Below are 15,496 nucleotides of genomic sequence, written 5' to 3'. Positions count from 1 at the left end.
GTTCGCCCAGTGAATACAATTAACTGTGATTTGCATAAAATAGCCGAGCACATTTTTTTTTCTTTGCACATTTTAATTTAAGTCATTTTAACTTAACTGAGCCCATTTTGCTGGGCTTGCTGGTGCCCAGGCTTGATATGTGTGTATGTGATTGTGCTTTGCTATTTGATTTTGCAAACCCAGCTAATGTGGTCTATTAATATAAAGTAAGCCTTTTGGTTTCAGACACTGAAAGCATGTGCAACCAAACTATCATCAGTGAAGCTGATCATATGAACAAGCAAAAACAGACTAAAAAAGCATTATTAGCTTATTAAAGGTCCCACAAAAAATGAGGAGAAAAAGAACTACAAGTAGACCTTGACTTATTTTTTTTTTTAGTGATTATTTGAAGTTATAACAGCACTGAAAAAAGTGACTTGTGGACATTTTTCACACAACTGTTGAAGCATCCCATGGTCACATGCTCAAAATTCAAGGCACTTTTTTTTGGTATCTATGAGTGGTATCTTTCAATGTCTTGAGTCATGTGATCCTTTTGCAACCTTCTGACAAGCAAAGTTAATGGGAAGTCAGGTTCACTTAAATGTGTTAACTAGTTTTAAACTGGAGTGACAAGAAAGGTCGTAAAATGGGGCAAGTAACAACTTTAGGGTTGTGTTACCTCTTCTTGCACGCACACCTACCACATTAAACGACTTAAAATCAGAACGTATTGATTACATCCTAAACCATTTGGATTAGGATTATTTTCTAAAGAGGAAGTTAACTGAAAATCAAAAAGAATTGAGCTCCAAATGTACTGAGTAGCATTGCTCACTAATAACCAATTCAAGGTATAAGACAAAAGTCTTATAAACTAGCAAGTGAAACCAGACAAATCTGTACTATATAATTTTATTAATATGTTCTTTATTTAAAAAGACAATATCTATTAGATATGTTTTGTTAACTTTTTGAACTGCTCTACTGTGATATAGTGAAAATAACTAATACAGATATATAAATTACATATTTCTGCCAAAAGTGCAGACACAGATTAACAACATAGAATATATAATGTTGCACCATGTATCTTGACTCATTGGAAATGACGGAACTAGCATCAGGTATATATTTTTGTCAAGCTACAAAGGGATAATTTAATATACAATATTTGGAAATAACGAACAGAATTCATATATAATTTTATGATCATGATTTTAAAAAATCCGAATATTATTCTTGCTAATTTATATATTGCATTATTTTAATTTTTTTTGTTTCGTCCAGGAAGCTCAGGATAATCTTCTCGCAAAAGTATGTGACGTCGACATGTTGGACATGTACTGTGCTCCTTAATCCATGGCCCAATACACTGTATAAGACATAAAAAGATTGCACAAATACCTCATTTAAAACATAGGCTATGAAATATGGGAAGTATTCACTCTTAAAAAATAAAGTAAAAATGAACAAAATATCTTAAACCTCCAAAATTAATAGCTGTTGTAGCACCCCTACAATCCCATGGAAAAAAATGTGGGTGCTTGGCAGCCCAGAGGGGTGTCTTAACTCCACCCATCTCTACCTTTTTGCTGCCCTGGACAGCACCACTTCATGGCCAATGTTGGAACTGAAATAGATGCCCGAGGCCTTCAGCACTCTCAGCTGGTTGCCAACCACTCCAGCCTTTACTTTAGGCCTAGCACCACTGCCACCTCATGGCCCATGCGTTGGCCAGCCACACCAGCACCACAATGCCAAACCTCAGCTGTTCGCACTACCCTGCAGGCTCTGCATGTTGCTTTGCTGCCTTCTTCCCACTGTTGACAAAGAGGGCCTGTGCAAGGAAGCAGCTAACCACACCAGGCTTTCTTCCTGAGATAATTTGTACTATCCTCCAAATACTGTGCACTGTTCTCACAATGCTACAGGTTTCTGAGGCCTGAAATCTTGCAAGAAGGCTGCACCGCACCAGGCTTTCTTCCAAATCGCATATATCATTTTGGTAATACTTTTGAAATTATATTTTAAATTTCTGGCACCCACTACTAGCTGTTTCACAGTTGCAATTTCTTGGTTTAAACTTCTGAATTCTCACCCTGTTGGGCTGCTTTATCTACCACTTCCAAACAGACCGCTATTCCTCCTGGCTGATATGAAGGGGGGGGGGAGGCAATCCTTTCTTAAAGTGGCAGCGCTGAACGGGTTATTTTAAATTACTATCATCCAGTCTCAAACATCCCTATTTTAGGGAAGGTGAAGAGAATTACTGACAGGGCTCTGGAAGAAAAGAAAACCTCGTACTCCCTCGAGGAATGTCAAGGATTACTAGTTTAAGAATTGTATTCTGTAAGTTTCTGCAGGTGAGGCTTTCCCAAAAAATTTCTACTCCTGGGAATTGTGAGATCTCAAGAAAAGTGGAGGATATTGTATTCTAGAATCCTTGAAGATATGGTACAGAAAATTCCCATATTTAAGCATCTTTCTACTCTTACTTTTTGGTGCTGATATGTGAAACTCAACATGTCGACCTGCCTATCCTGAGGAAAAGCAATACTGTAGCTATCTAAAAGCACAACTGCAATAATGAAAACTGCTATGGAAGCATTGTATTTCCATATGATTATGGTCCTATCCATTTTTGAGATTGGAAAACTCATTTCCTAAGTAATGTAGATCCCATTAAATATAGTTTGAATTTGCAAGGAAAAGCTTATTTTTTATACTAGAGGTATCGGCTTGAGCACTGAACGGCTGGTCCTAGAAACTAAGATGATTTAGGCTTCCACATGTAATTTGTGTTTTTGCTCACTAAGAATAAATTCCCCAAGTATACATTGCAAAGATTATGATTATATTAAAAATTGATGCAACATAGCAGCAATTCTCTAGTCATTTATAAAGTCATAAGGAACAAATAAAACTCTGTGCTGATAATTCATTTACCAGTTTGTGAAATCTGTGTCCACAATCCAGAACATGCAACAGACTTGAAGTTAGCTCTTCATGACATATTACACATGGATCATTATCCTATAGAAAAATGCATTTGTTATTTCAAAATTACTTCAAAAATTGATTCACTGTGCATTAAAATAAAACAAATACAGGCTTTCAAAAAAAATTCCAAAAAGCAATGGCCATATCTAATATTTTGCATGCATAAAAATCTCTCTGATCTGCTGTTAAAATGGCAGATTTAAGTCGGTGTGTGATATCCTGAAAGCAGATGATTCGGAAAGTATTGAACCAAATGGGCTGTTTGACTCAAAATATCCCTTTTAAACAGAAATTTAGTTTAGCAGCATCAAAATACAATGTGTCATTCTCATCCATGAGGCTTTGCAAAATTTGTTTACTTAATTCTAGAATAAACATAATTCAGTATATTCAGTGTCAATAGATTAGAAAAAATATTGCATCCAGAGTTCCACACATGAATTCTGCTCATGGAACAGCATAGGAAAAGACATGGGTTCAGGGATTCAATGAGGACTACACCCTTCACAATTATATGTCCTCCCCCGCCCCCCCAATTCATAGAAAATTATCTTTCATGCAACCTATTTTTTCTAATAACTATTTCATTAGTGAAAAAATAGTACCATAATATTGTTCAGGAGTTATTAAATTTGTATGATGACCAAGGTGGAATAAAATGTGTCATTACTTTGGAATTGCAATGCTCCCACAAGAGACCCAAGTCCAGCCCCCCTTGAATTCCACCTACTCTTGTCTAGTGCCAATTTGCCTTGACCATTAGATAATCGTATTCTTGTGTATGGATAGTATGTAAAAAAAAATGAAGTGCTTTGAACTAAACTCCCGTTCCTACTTATTTCCACCTGACAAAACCTTTGAGGACATTTCAATTCCAGTCTTTAATAAGATTTTGGAACCTCCCATGCCATATTGATTATGGATACTGTTCATTTTTCTTCAACTCTGAAAAAACCCTGAATTTTCAAAATTGATTAATTTGCCCTATTCTCTGATTTGTATGATGTTAGACACTGCCTACATTTTGAAAACTATTCTAAGATCTTGAAAACTAAAAAGCCTATGTTTAAAATTTTTTAAAGGGCTTTGGAAAGAATATATATGATATTTCTAAAATAATACCAAATTATCAAACTGATTTATTAAAACTATAATTTTTATAGAAAACCTACAATAGCATCATTCGATTTTTTCCACTTTGATTTTGAAGTTTCACCAATATTTTTCCATGGCATCTGATTTGATTGAGGTGGAAGTCTAGTTTTAGTTTTCTTTTCGTTAGCAGTTTTAGACTTTGCTTTGCTTTGTACCAATGTGTTTAATACTTTTTGAGTACGACTTCCATTTTCTCCTGAAGTACAAGAGGATAAATTTTCATTTTTTCTGGAAGAGGAAAGAACCTTTAAAAACATAATGGAAAAGTATTAGTAATACCTTTTTAATTTATACTTTATTTTTGCACTATTTAGGTAAGTTGACAAATATATGAATTAAAAATAAATGATTATCTGAATCAAGAACAAAAAGCAAAAAACCAAAACAAAACCCAGAACATATCAGAAATAAGCATTCCAAAATAGTAGCAAGACAAATCTTAGTCTCTAAGCAGAAACAAAAATCCCTTTGCTAATGTATATTGAATACCAAATAAAAATGAAGCAAAATGAAAAATCTATACAGGTAGTCCTCAAGATACAACAGTTTATTTAGTAACTTACAGTGGAATTGAAGAAAGTGCCTTTATGACCATTTTTTTACACTTATGACTGTTGCAGCATCCCCATGGTCACGTCATCAAAATTCAGATGCTTGGGAACTGACTCATATTTATGACAATTGTAAAACTTGGGGTCGTGTGATCACCTTCTGTGACCTTCTGACAAGCAAAGTTAGTGGAGAAGCAGGATTCAGTGCTTCACTTAACAACTATGGCAAGAAAAGTTGTAAAGTGGGGCAAAACTCACAAATGTTTCACTTAACAACAGAGATGTTGGGTACAATTGTGGTTGTTAAGTCGAATTTGAGCTACAACAGAAAAAGGCTTATTGTTAGCTTCTCTTTTCATACGAAAAGGAGACTCACTACGGGGACTCTCACACATATTTCAGAACGAATGATAACCTAACCTAACTCAACCTAAATTTTTCCTGCCTTAGGTAGAGGATGAATGAATCCATTTAGATTTTCTTTTCTGAACTGAGCAGTAGCATATGTACCATAATGTATCATATGTATTGTATGGGGTTTCTTGATAGCTATATAAACATTTTCTGCAAGTTACCTTTTTTGTGTTTGGATGATCCAAGATAAATTCAGTTACCCTGTTTAGGTACTCATCTGTGCTCAGCTTATTTCTGTTCTTGACATTGACTTCTTTAATAAAACTTTCTAAATCTGAACTGCAGGAGAGAAGAAACACAAGTATTCAGATATTTTGCAGAAAGATAAATACTGTCTACAAGTGTGTATATTTTAGAAAACCTGTCTTTAGATAAAACAAAGATTTCACTCTGAATTTCGATAACTATGTAGTGTTACAATTCATCCCATGAATATTTATTTCCCATTCCTGTTTCAGAAGAATTTATACAACAGGGTCACATACAACTGAACCCCAGGCAAAGGAGACTATGTAATAATGATTTACTATACTGTTACTATTTCAAAAATGATCCTAAGAATAAAATTTTTAAAAGAACTGACTAATGGAGTAGGGAAACCTGAACTGAACATAATAGAATGCTGAAATGAGAGTCAACTCAATGCCTACCAACCGAGTTAAGAAAAAAACATTAGAAACATGGTAAGAAGCAGCACGGTATAGAAAGCTCTGTCACCAAGTCTTGAATTTTGTGCCCATATTGAACCATAGTTCAATAAACCCCAAATTTCAGGCATTAAAAATTACTTAAGATAATGACAAGAACCATTTCAAAGATTTTCTTAACTTTAAATCATGTTAGGAAAAGCAAAAAATAGTTAATTATTTCTAAACATTTGTGCCAGAGTACATTTATATTATACATTGTACAATTCTAACTTAAAGTGCGAGCGACCCATTTTTCTCTAGTGTAGATATACCTTGTATGATATGGAAATATAATTCTGAGTTGGTCAATGATATTTTCAGATAGTTTTCCAAGAATTGGCTTGTTTAGAATTGTAGCACAGTCCAATCCTGCAGCTCCTGCTGGTTCCTCTAAAATGTTATGTTGTGGTTGAATATTCTGAAGATGTCTTTCTGAATTTCCTAGTGATTGAGGCAAGCATACTTTATCAGAAAGTGAGCTTTGTCTGCATTCAGAAGGCAGTTCTCCAATGTCTTTATCTGAAGGAGGATCTGGATTTTTATTGCCAGTGTGAGTTTTAGCTTTGGAAGATAAGGAGCAACTGTCATTAACATTTGAAAATGTAGCAAACAGGTGCGGAGCAACAGATGAACACATTATGATGGCTGGGTCATTAATAGGAGACTTCTTGGGAGTTGCCTAAAAGGAAAAAATAACACAAAGACCAAATATGATGAGAAAAACTATTCCAAGCATTCTAAAACTCCTTCTGCCACATCAGCTAGTTTGACATTGAAGTTTTTATTTATTTATAATTTTAAAAACTGCCTCAGACTCTAGATGGTACACAAAAAGATCAAGAAGCCAATTTAAGAATATATATATATATATATATATATATATATATATATATATATATAAAAAATAATTATTACATTAAAAATAAGACAACCAACATCGATGATTCCCAAATACTACAGAACTGAACAGTAAAAGTTAAAGCAAAAAGAGTAAGCGTAATTTAATGTCACCTGCTTTGCTCAGGCAGTCATCTACTTATATGTGGCATTATATTTACAATAGTGCCTTTAGGGGAAAATAAGATTATCAACCAATATCTACTCTTTCATATGATTCAACATAATGTACAAGAACATTAGCAGAACAGGGCCTGAGATTTTCTATCAAAATATTGTAACAGATCAGCATTTATTTCTGTTGAACATTGAATCTTATAATGTCACAGCCTTCTTTTAATTTCAGTCTCTCTGGGCGTTCAAAGGTGTTTCATGGCAGCAATTTGGACAAAAAGTTGAAGAATTCTCACAAATGGAGGCAAATATACATGTCCCAAGATAATGATGCAGAATCCAATCTGAGTTGTTGTTACAACAACAATCAACCACTTAATAGCCAGCCACCAACACCCCAATTAACAACTAAAAGCCACACAACCAGGCACCACATAAATACTACACATTCTGGAGAGAAAGAAGTTTCCTGGGATGGGCTCCAGCAAGAAAGCTTAGAAGACTAAAACTCTGATCGACTCAGATTGGATCCTTAAGAATTCTCAGTTTATATGACAGCTTTCCATTGTTCAAAACACAGCTGGTAATGCTAGATACCTGTTTCTTGTTACTGTATATATTCCCACAGGAAAAAACTCTAGAAGCCTTGAAATAGTTCATACATGAGGGAACTTCTCTGAAAAAAATCTAAGCAAGCTACAGAAATGTTTGAGCAAGGAAAACATGCTTCAAATTTGCAATTGTGGTAATGCAGTGATCTGTTCATTTTGGATGTAAAAATACTCATAAAAGAACTTACTAGTGACAAACCAGTAGGTGGCTGAATATCTGCAGTTTCTACTGGGGTGATACTGTTTAGGAGAGCACCGTTTTTTATTATATAAATCCTTTCTTCAAACTGACTCTGGAAAAGAGATGAGAGATACCTTGAATATTCTTAGATCAGAATTCTCTATCAAGAGTAAACTTACTTAGCTGAAAAATATCAGTGAAATGATATGTATATAAATGAATGCTTCTTAGGCTAATTTCATAGCATCTGGCTCCTAAATGATGTCATGACACATGCAAAGCTCTTTATATTAATTATAAAAGAAAGAAATTAATATCCTACAAGCACTAATCTAAAGCATTATTTATTATTATGGTTGTTTGCATAGTCTGTGAAATGTTTTTATCCACCTATCAAGTCTTTCCCAAGGACTTGAGATAGGCAGATATTGATGTTTCATGGCGTCAAAGAGTATCGTTGCAGAATTTAAGCTGTTTCAACTGAAGCTGCCTTTTGCAATTGACTGCAGAAAAAAAAATGGTGAATTTGTCAATGCTAATGGTATTCAAATGGTGCTCCAGTTGTTTTAGGATTTCACCCAAGGTGCCTATATTCCAAAGATTTATATATCCACACATATTGTAGTAACAAGACTGGCCAGCATACAAACAGTAAAACAAACAAAAAAACCCAAACCAAAAATAAAATTGACAAAAATTCCACTGCACCCCAAGGCAGCACTATCCCATGCATTTATGCACCATGATGCTGTACTCTAGCGTCATCATATTTCAATGCTTGCTGAAAAAGCCAGCTCATCAAGACCTCCTGGAAGGCAAAGAGTGTGGGAACCTGCCAGATCGCTGAAGAAAGGTCTCTCAAGCAGAGGCAGGTACAGTGAAGGCATACTTCCTAGGTCCCACTAGATGACAACATTTAAGAGGAGACATGGAACAAACCCATTCTATCTGAGCTGGTAGACTGGGCAGATAGCCTGGCTCCATACCCTCCATACCCTCTAAGGCTTTAAAAGTAATAACCAACAATTTAAATTGCAATTGGATGCCACTGCAGCTTGTGCAGCAATGGTGCCATATCGGCAAAATATGGAGCGCCCAAACTGTGGCATATACTGGTATATTTTCCCATTTGTGCAAATAAAGGGGTGAAGCAACTACAGAGATATGCAGAGCTTGTTTATCTTTGTTTTCTTACTTCAGATATGATTGTTCAACTATGGCACTACCGATACACAATGATAAAGAACATCACAAGATTTACCTCTATTTTTTTCTTTTCTTCTCCAATATTGGAAATAAATGACTCCCAAGAATCAATATGTAATTTTGACTGAGGTGTTGCGGAATGACTGAAAATGATATAATTTATGTAATTTGATTATGTAATTAATTTGATATTAATCAATTCATTTATAAAACTTATATCCTGATTTTTCATAATTAAAAATGATTCTAACCCTGAAATAATAATTTAGTAATTCAAGCTATATAAGTAGTTGCTTTAAAAAAAAAATTTCTGCAAGCATTCTTTCCCAAATCAAATTTACAGGATTGAAATATAAAAAATAGATGTTCAAATTATTTGAAATGCAAGATTTTTGGAAAGAAAAAGGGAATTGAGGCTTTATACTGTTAAGTTTAGAATAAAATAACAGAGCATGGCCTAAGCAGTAAAAGAGAAAATACTGACGCCTTCCAGGCATCAAAATAAGTACCAGCTGATACGATTTCAGGAAAAAATGGCCAATACGATTTGCTAACAAATATTTTATCAATTGACATACTTTGTTCAGAGTAATAACTATGATAGCACTATGACTTGCTGCCATAGTTAAAGTTCAATGAAGCAAATATGCATATAGATACATGGTTCACATAACACATTTTTTTCTATGTTGCTACTACAACAACATGAAATGTTAGTTAAGAGATATGATTTGGTAAGAGAAGAATTAGAATCTGATGCCAAAAGCTAATGGTGAGCAAGGTAATTTATGTCAGAGGTTCAGACCATGGATCCCGTTAGTAAAAATTGAATTTCCAGGGACCCTAATCAAGAAGTAAGACTCTGATGATGGAAAATCAGTTGCATTCAGATTAAAGTGCTTTTTCTTCTTTAGTCTCTTACAGAGCTCTATTAAGTTCTCATGGATTACTAATATTCCACAGACACTATTTCAAAAACACTGATTTATATCAGTATCATTGCACAATAATCACATATGCAACAGAATATGTATATATTGTAAACAATACCTGGTCATGAATTTTAGATATTTAAGATTGGCTTTGGCATTTGTTGATTTTCTGCATAATTTATAGAATTCTTTCTCTTTCCAGTTTTCAAGTACTGACACCTGAAATAAAATTAATGTAAATTTAAGCATCAAGCTGGAGAAAACGGTGTATCACATTAACTTGTAGAAAACAACTAATCACCAACACTTATGATACTATTCTTTTTCATTACTGAAAATTGTAATCTTAAAAATATAACAGTACATTAAGGTGACAACAAACTAAAAACTAGAAGTTTACACTAAAGCTGTATGTGGACTCTGAAACTTATTCTAAATTGTAACACTGTGATCCAAATGAAGGAGGGGACAGTTTGCCTCTTGCAACAGCCTTTAAGCAGGTTGAATTCTGACTCCCAAATTTCAGCAGAAAAACAACTATATTTTAGGTGGATGATTACAGTCATTCTCTATTATTGTAAAAATTGGAATGGTAGTTCTTTCCTCCCCCTCCCCTTAAGGTACCAAAATATTTTTAAAATGGTCTTGAAAACAAGCCAATTCATTACATTAAATTAGTATTTATGAGCGAGAATGGTAGATGTCGATTTGCCCATATGTAATTATCAACTCTCTATTATTTCCCTCATTAAGTCAGCTTTGAGGGTTGCAGTAGAAGCCAGTTGTTCACAAAACATACAATAATGACTTGGTCTGAAGGCCCCCAAGCACTGCATCAAGTAATGTATTACAGTAATTTAGAGAGGCAACATTTTGTGAATGATTGCGAGTTTATTACAGAAACTTGTAATAAAGTTTCTGTATCTGCCAGCTATTCTAACTCTGAAAAAGAGGAGGACTTCATGGGGAGGAGTGAGAATGCATGAGTAATGAAAAAATTGTTTTTTTTTCACTGAAAATGAGAGGAGAGTTCCGAACTGGGGGAGATTGCCCATAAAGAAGAAAAGGTACCAGGACTAAGTCTAAAATGGAGAAAGTAGCGAATGATGAAAAGATGGAGATTGAGGACACCTCTTCCTGCAACACAAGTTCAGCAGAAAGGAGGGGAAAAATACACAGGATCCTTCCAAATTTATGGGGGAGGGGGAATGGAAAATGGGAGAGTTGTGAGGTTAAAATGGGGAACCAATAGCCCCTGACCAAAGAAGCCATTATGTAAATATATAACAACTGCTGGGCTTCAAGACCAACTAGCACTGGGTTAACTATTCATTGATTTGGAAGGATAAGAGGAAGAAGCCATAAAGGCTATAAAATCATTAAAACTTTTTCACCGGCAATGGGCAGCTGACTCTTATATATGGCTTCCTTTTTATCTACAATAAAGTTTTTAGCTGGCCCAAGCTGCTTCTGCCAAGGTTGGCCAAGGTATTAAAGCCATGAAAAATCATGAGATATGTGATTTGCTAATGAATCCTACTGGGCGGAGCCCGACAACAGTATTACTTCAAGTATGTAAATTTTAGACAAAGATGATAAAATATTAAGATAAACAGTTTGTAGGAAACAGCAATATGTTCAAACAGCACCATATATTTTACCTCTGCTGCTATTGCTCTTTTAACACATTCTTGCTGATAATCCTGGGTCTTCTTTGTAAGTTCCTCCATTTTTACTTTTTCACATTCAAACCTATTACTGTAAGGTAAAGTTAAAGACTATTAACATACGCTTGGACATCCATGTGCCTGAATATCTACACACAGATGTCCAAGCACTGTACACCAGATCAACTAGACACAAGAACAGTTTTACCCCCAAATGCCATCATTCTGCTAAACAAATAATTCCCTCAACACTGTCCAACTATTTACTAAGTCTGCATTACTATTACTATTAATCTTCTCATCGTTCTTATCACCCATCCCTTCCCACTTGTGACTGTATGACTGTAACTTTGTTGCTTGTATCCTTGTGATTTATATTGACTGCTTCCTAGTATGATTTGATTGCCTATTTGTACCCTATGACTATCATTAAGTGTTGTACCTTATGATTCTTGATGGATGTATCTTTTCTTTTTATGTATACTGAGAGCACCAAGACAAATTCCTTGTGTGTCTAATCATACTTGGCCATTAAAGAATTCATTCATTCATTCATTCATTCATTCATTCATTCATTCATTCATTTCATTCACTCATTCATTCATTCATTCATTTCATTCACTCATTCATTCATCTGCAAAACAAAAATTAATTCAGCATACATTTATACACTGGTAAAACTCTTGCACCAGTAAGCATTAATTGGGCAAAACCGTGAATCACAGGGTAAAATGTTTTCAAAGTACCTCAAATGGGCCAACTAACAAACCAGTGCCCATGACTCCGATGAAATTGAAATTTAGCAAATTTTACAATATATTTTATGACATAAAATTACATTTTATGTAATCATTTTATGCCATCCTTTTAAGGTATAATACAGAATGTCACAAAACATTTCCTGAGCTTGACTCCTAATGTTTGACTGTGCTATACAGTTCAACATCAGCTACTTTCAAGGCAGATGCAGAGAAGAGGAGGCTTCCACGGGGCTCTCCCAACAGTCATGAGGGGAGAGGAAAATAAGCTGATATTATATGTGGAAAGACAAATGACCCAATGAGTTCCAGGTTGTCTAGTTATTTATAAGTAGCAACAAATATGTTCAACTTGATTTATAAAGTGCCTATTATAAAATTACACTATTAATTTTTGACAAGATTAGAGATTTTTCTTTGGGTCTTACAATTGCTTTTTCCAGAAATTAATTTCTGGGTATTTAATACAGTATATATTTACCAAACCCATGAAATGATTTGTGAAATACTGAGTTAAAGATTAAAGCAAATTTATGCTTACCTTATCTCCAGAAATTCATCCAAATATGCTTTGTACTGTTTATCCTTCTCATCAATATTTTTCATATATCTGTTTTATTACATAGATATGTTTTACAAATAAGCAATATCATAGTATATAGGTATTGAATACAATATTTCTTAACCATATTATAACATTCAAGATTGTTCCTTTTTTGCCAACACTCAATATTAGACAACCAGGTTATGCCATAAGCCGTATAAGAAAATACTCAGACCAGAACTGAATCCTACACAGAGTAATATTCAACAATATGAATTATGTATTTAACTTGCACTTTCAGAGACAAATCAGTATATCTAAAAGAAAATCAATCAGCCTATTTTTGACAATATCATGAACCATGTCGGTATACATTAATAAAACTAATTAAACAACTTATCCAATTGCTCTATAGGTTAAATGGCAGGTAGAATTGCTAGCACAACTAACATTTGTAGGATAAAAATATGAAGAAACAAGGAACTTTTTGCGGGTTTTCATTATTTTGTATGATACAATATTGATAACGTCGTAATATTTATTCAGCTAGAACACTATACAATTAAAGTGGTTTGAGAATCAATTTTACTATAATGGTTAACGTGCTTGCCTAGAAACCAGAAGACTGTGTGTTCTAGACCTCCCTTATGCATGAAAATTGGCTGGAGGACTTTGGGCCAGTCACTCACCTCTCAGGGTTTTTGTTGTGGGAAAAGGATACATGTGTGTATACATGTGTGTTTGTACATTTAAAGGATAAAAATCTAATCATAATGATGATAGGTATGCTACAGAATTAGACAAGTGGCGGAAGCTATGGGAAAGAAACTATAAATTAACAATATCAACAGCATATAAAGAAAATTTGTACAAGATGTTTTATAGATGGCACTTTGCACGGGCAAAATTGACGAAGATGTTTAAAGCCAAATCAGCCAAATGCTGGAAGTGCCATCAAACACCTGGACCATATTACCATATGTGGTGGACATGCGCAGAAGCTAAAAGATACTGGACAAAAGTACGCACAGGATTGGAAAAAAATGATAAAGCAACATATAGTTTTAAAACCTGAAAAATTTGTTTTGGGGATGGTACTTGAAAGTTATAGCAAAGAAAAAATATATTTAATCATTCATGTATTAACTACAGCTAGAATTGTACTTGCTCAGAATTGGAAAAGTGAAAAAATTCTGGTAAAGATGATTGAGAAAATATTAGAATGTGCAGAGATGAATAGATTAACATTGGCAATTAAAGAAAAAGAAGAAAGTGTATGGTATGGGATCTATTCCATCAATGGTTGAAAAATAAAGAAATAAGTTAAAATTGAATAGATGAGTATATAGAGAAATAAGATATGATTGTTATAAAGATAAAATACGTAAGTGATAATAGTTTATAAAGAAAATGTGATTGCTGATATTTTGGCAAGGAAAGTATGAATTATAATTGTCAACACAAGATATGTGTACCCAGTTGACATACTGTTTAAATGAAAGATGGACTCGTTGTAAATATAAATTAAAAAACTTAAAAAAATAATGATGATATAATCTGAAGGCAGGTTGCAAATGGGATTGTTCTTGTCTGAGATTGAATATACACCATTTTATTTTTTTGTAATAGAGGTGGTCCTTATGGCCTCTTGTTCAGTGAGTATTCAAATTTACGACAATACTGAACAAGGAGAACTTACAATATATCCTCAGCCATCATAGGGAACTGAAGTAATTTGATCATAATTTCTGATATTCCCTGCCACCTTCTCACAAACAGTCAATGGGAAAGCTGGCAAGAAGTTTCAGTCCAGTGAGGACTTCATTTAATGATCCAAGTGGTCTTCCCTTTAACAATAGTAACTGGTGGAATTGCCATCACTGAGTGATGCAGTCATGTGATGTTGTGCTTTATGACCACATCACTTAGCAATGGCCATTCCAGCCCCAATTGCCATTGTAACCCAAGGACCACCTATTTTCAGAAACAAACTAAAATCTGAAAAAAAATATGTAAATATAAAATCCATTGTAGTCCTAACCTTAACCTCTCACCACCTAAACATATTTTCAAATAAACATACGTTTCATTGGTTTCTATTAGCTTTCTGACTTTATTTTTTCCTGCTTTTAATCCTTCTTGTTTTTCTTTTTTTTCTTGTTGCCATTTTTTAAAGTTCATTTCTGCATCTTGATGAAACCAATCCAATTCTCTCTTGCTGAGCTGTAAAACAAAAAATATTTATTTACCCCCCATGCAACATAACAGAATGCTTCCCTGAAACAAAATATCCAAGTTTGAATGCAAAAAAACAGTGTGTGGTGTATTCACTAAACAGTGTATTTGGATTTTTTTAAAAAAGTGATATGTAAAATTATTAATGAACATCTGAAAAGAAAAAAAATATTTTTGCTACACAAGCAAAGTGACTGTTTTAGTCACTTTGCTGCATAACAAAAGAAATAAAAACTCTTTAAGTATCTGATTTTCAGGAGAATAAAAACTGTAACTACAGTAGCACTTAGATTTATATACTGCTTCACAAAGCTTTACAGACCTCTCTAAACTGTTTACAGAGTCAGCATATGGCCCCCAATAATCTGGGTCCTCATTTTACTGACCTTGGAAGGATGAAAGGCTGAGTCAACCTTGAGCCAGTGAGAACCATATTGCTGAACTGCTGCTAGCTGGCAATCAGCAGAAGTAGCCTGCAGCACTGCATTCTAACAACTGTGCCCGCACGGCTCATTATACCATTATGTAGGTTAAGCAACTTTTTTTTCTTTTAAGAT

At 34.2% G+C, this 15,496-nt stretch overlaps 1 protein-coding gene across 4 annotated transcripts in view; it reads right to left on the bottom strand.

The window, feature by feature from the left end:
* Positions 1 to 52: 52 nt before the first annotated feature.
* The window catches only part of TTC3 (tetratricopeptide repeat domain 3), a 74,947-nt gene continuing 59,503 nt past the window's right edge, over positions 53 to 15,496 (bottom strand). For all 4 annotated transcript variants that reach the window (XM_087937631.1, XM_026700519.2, XM_087937632.1 and 1 more), the window contains 11 exons: positions 14,788 to 14,927; positions 12,702 to 12,770; positions 11,397 to 11,493; positions 9,854 to 9,954; positions 8,859 to 8,946; positions 7,605 to 7,709; positions 6,067 to 6,473; positions 5,267 to 5,384; positions 4,158 to 4,385; positions 2,932 to 3,018; positions 53 to 1,357 (listed from right to left, as the gene is read on the bottom strand). In XM_087937631.1, coding sequence (XP_087793757.1) covers positions 1,250 to 1,357; positions 2,932 to 3,018; positions 4,158 to 4,385; positions 5,267 to 5,384; positions 6,067 to 6,473; positions 7,605 to 7,709; positions 8,859 to 8,946; positions 9,854 to 9,954; positions 11,397 to 11,493; positions 12,702 to 12,770; positions 14,788 to 14,927 — 1,548 coding nt within the window. In that variant the 3' untranslated portion in view covers positions 53 to 1,249. The remainder of the gene's footprint in view (positions 1,358 to 2,931; positions 3,019 to 4,157; positions 4,386 to 5,266; positions 5,385 to 6,066; positions 6,474 to 7,604; positions 7,710 to 8,858; positions 8,947 to 9,853; positions 9,955 to 11,396; positions 11,494 to 12,701; positions 12,771 to 14,787; positions 14,928 to 15,496) is intronic.

Source organism: Pseudonaja textilis, chromosome 7, assembly GCF_049901715.1.
Source record: "Pseudonaja textilis isolate UNSWEBS1 chromosome 7, rPseTex1.2, whole genome shotgun sequence".
NCBI classification, from domain to species: domain Eukaryota; kingdom Metazoa; phylum Chordata; class Lepidosauria; order Squamata; family Elapidae; genus Pseudonaja; species Pseudonaja textilis.
The sequence above is the reverse complement of the archived record's forward strand: the minus strand, read 5'-3'. Positions and strand labels throughout refer to the sequence as shown.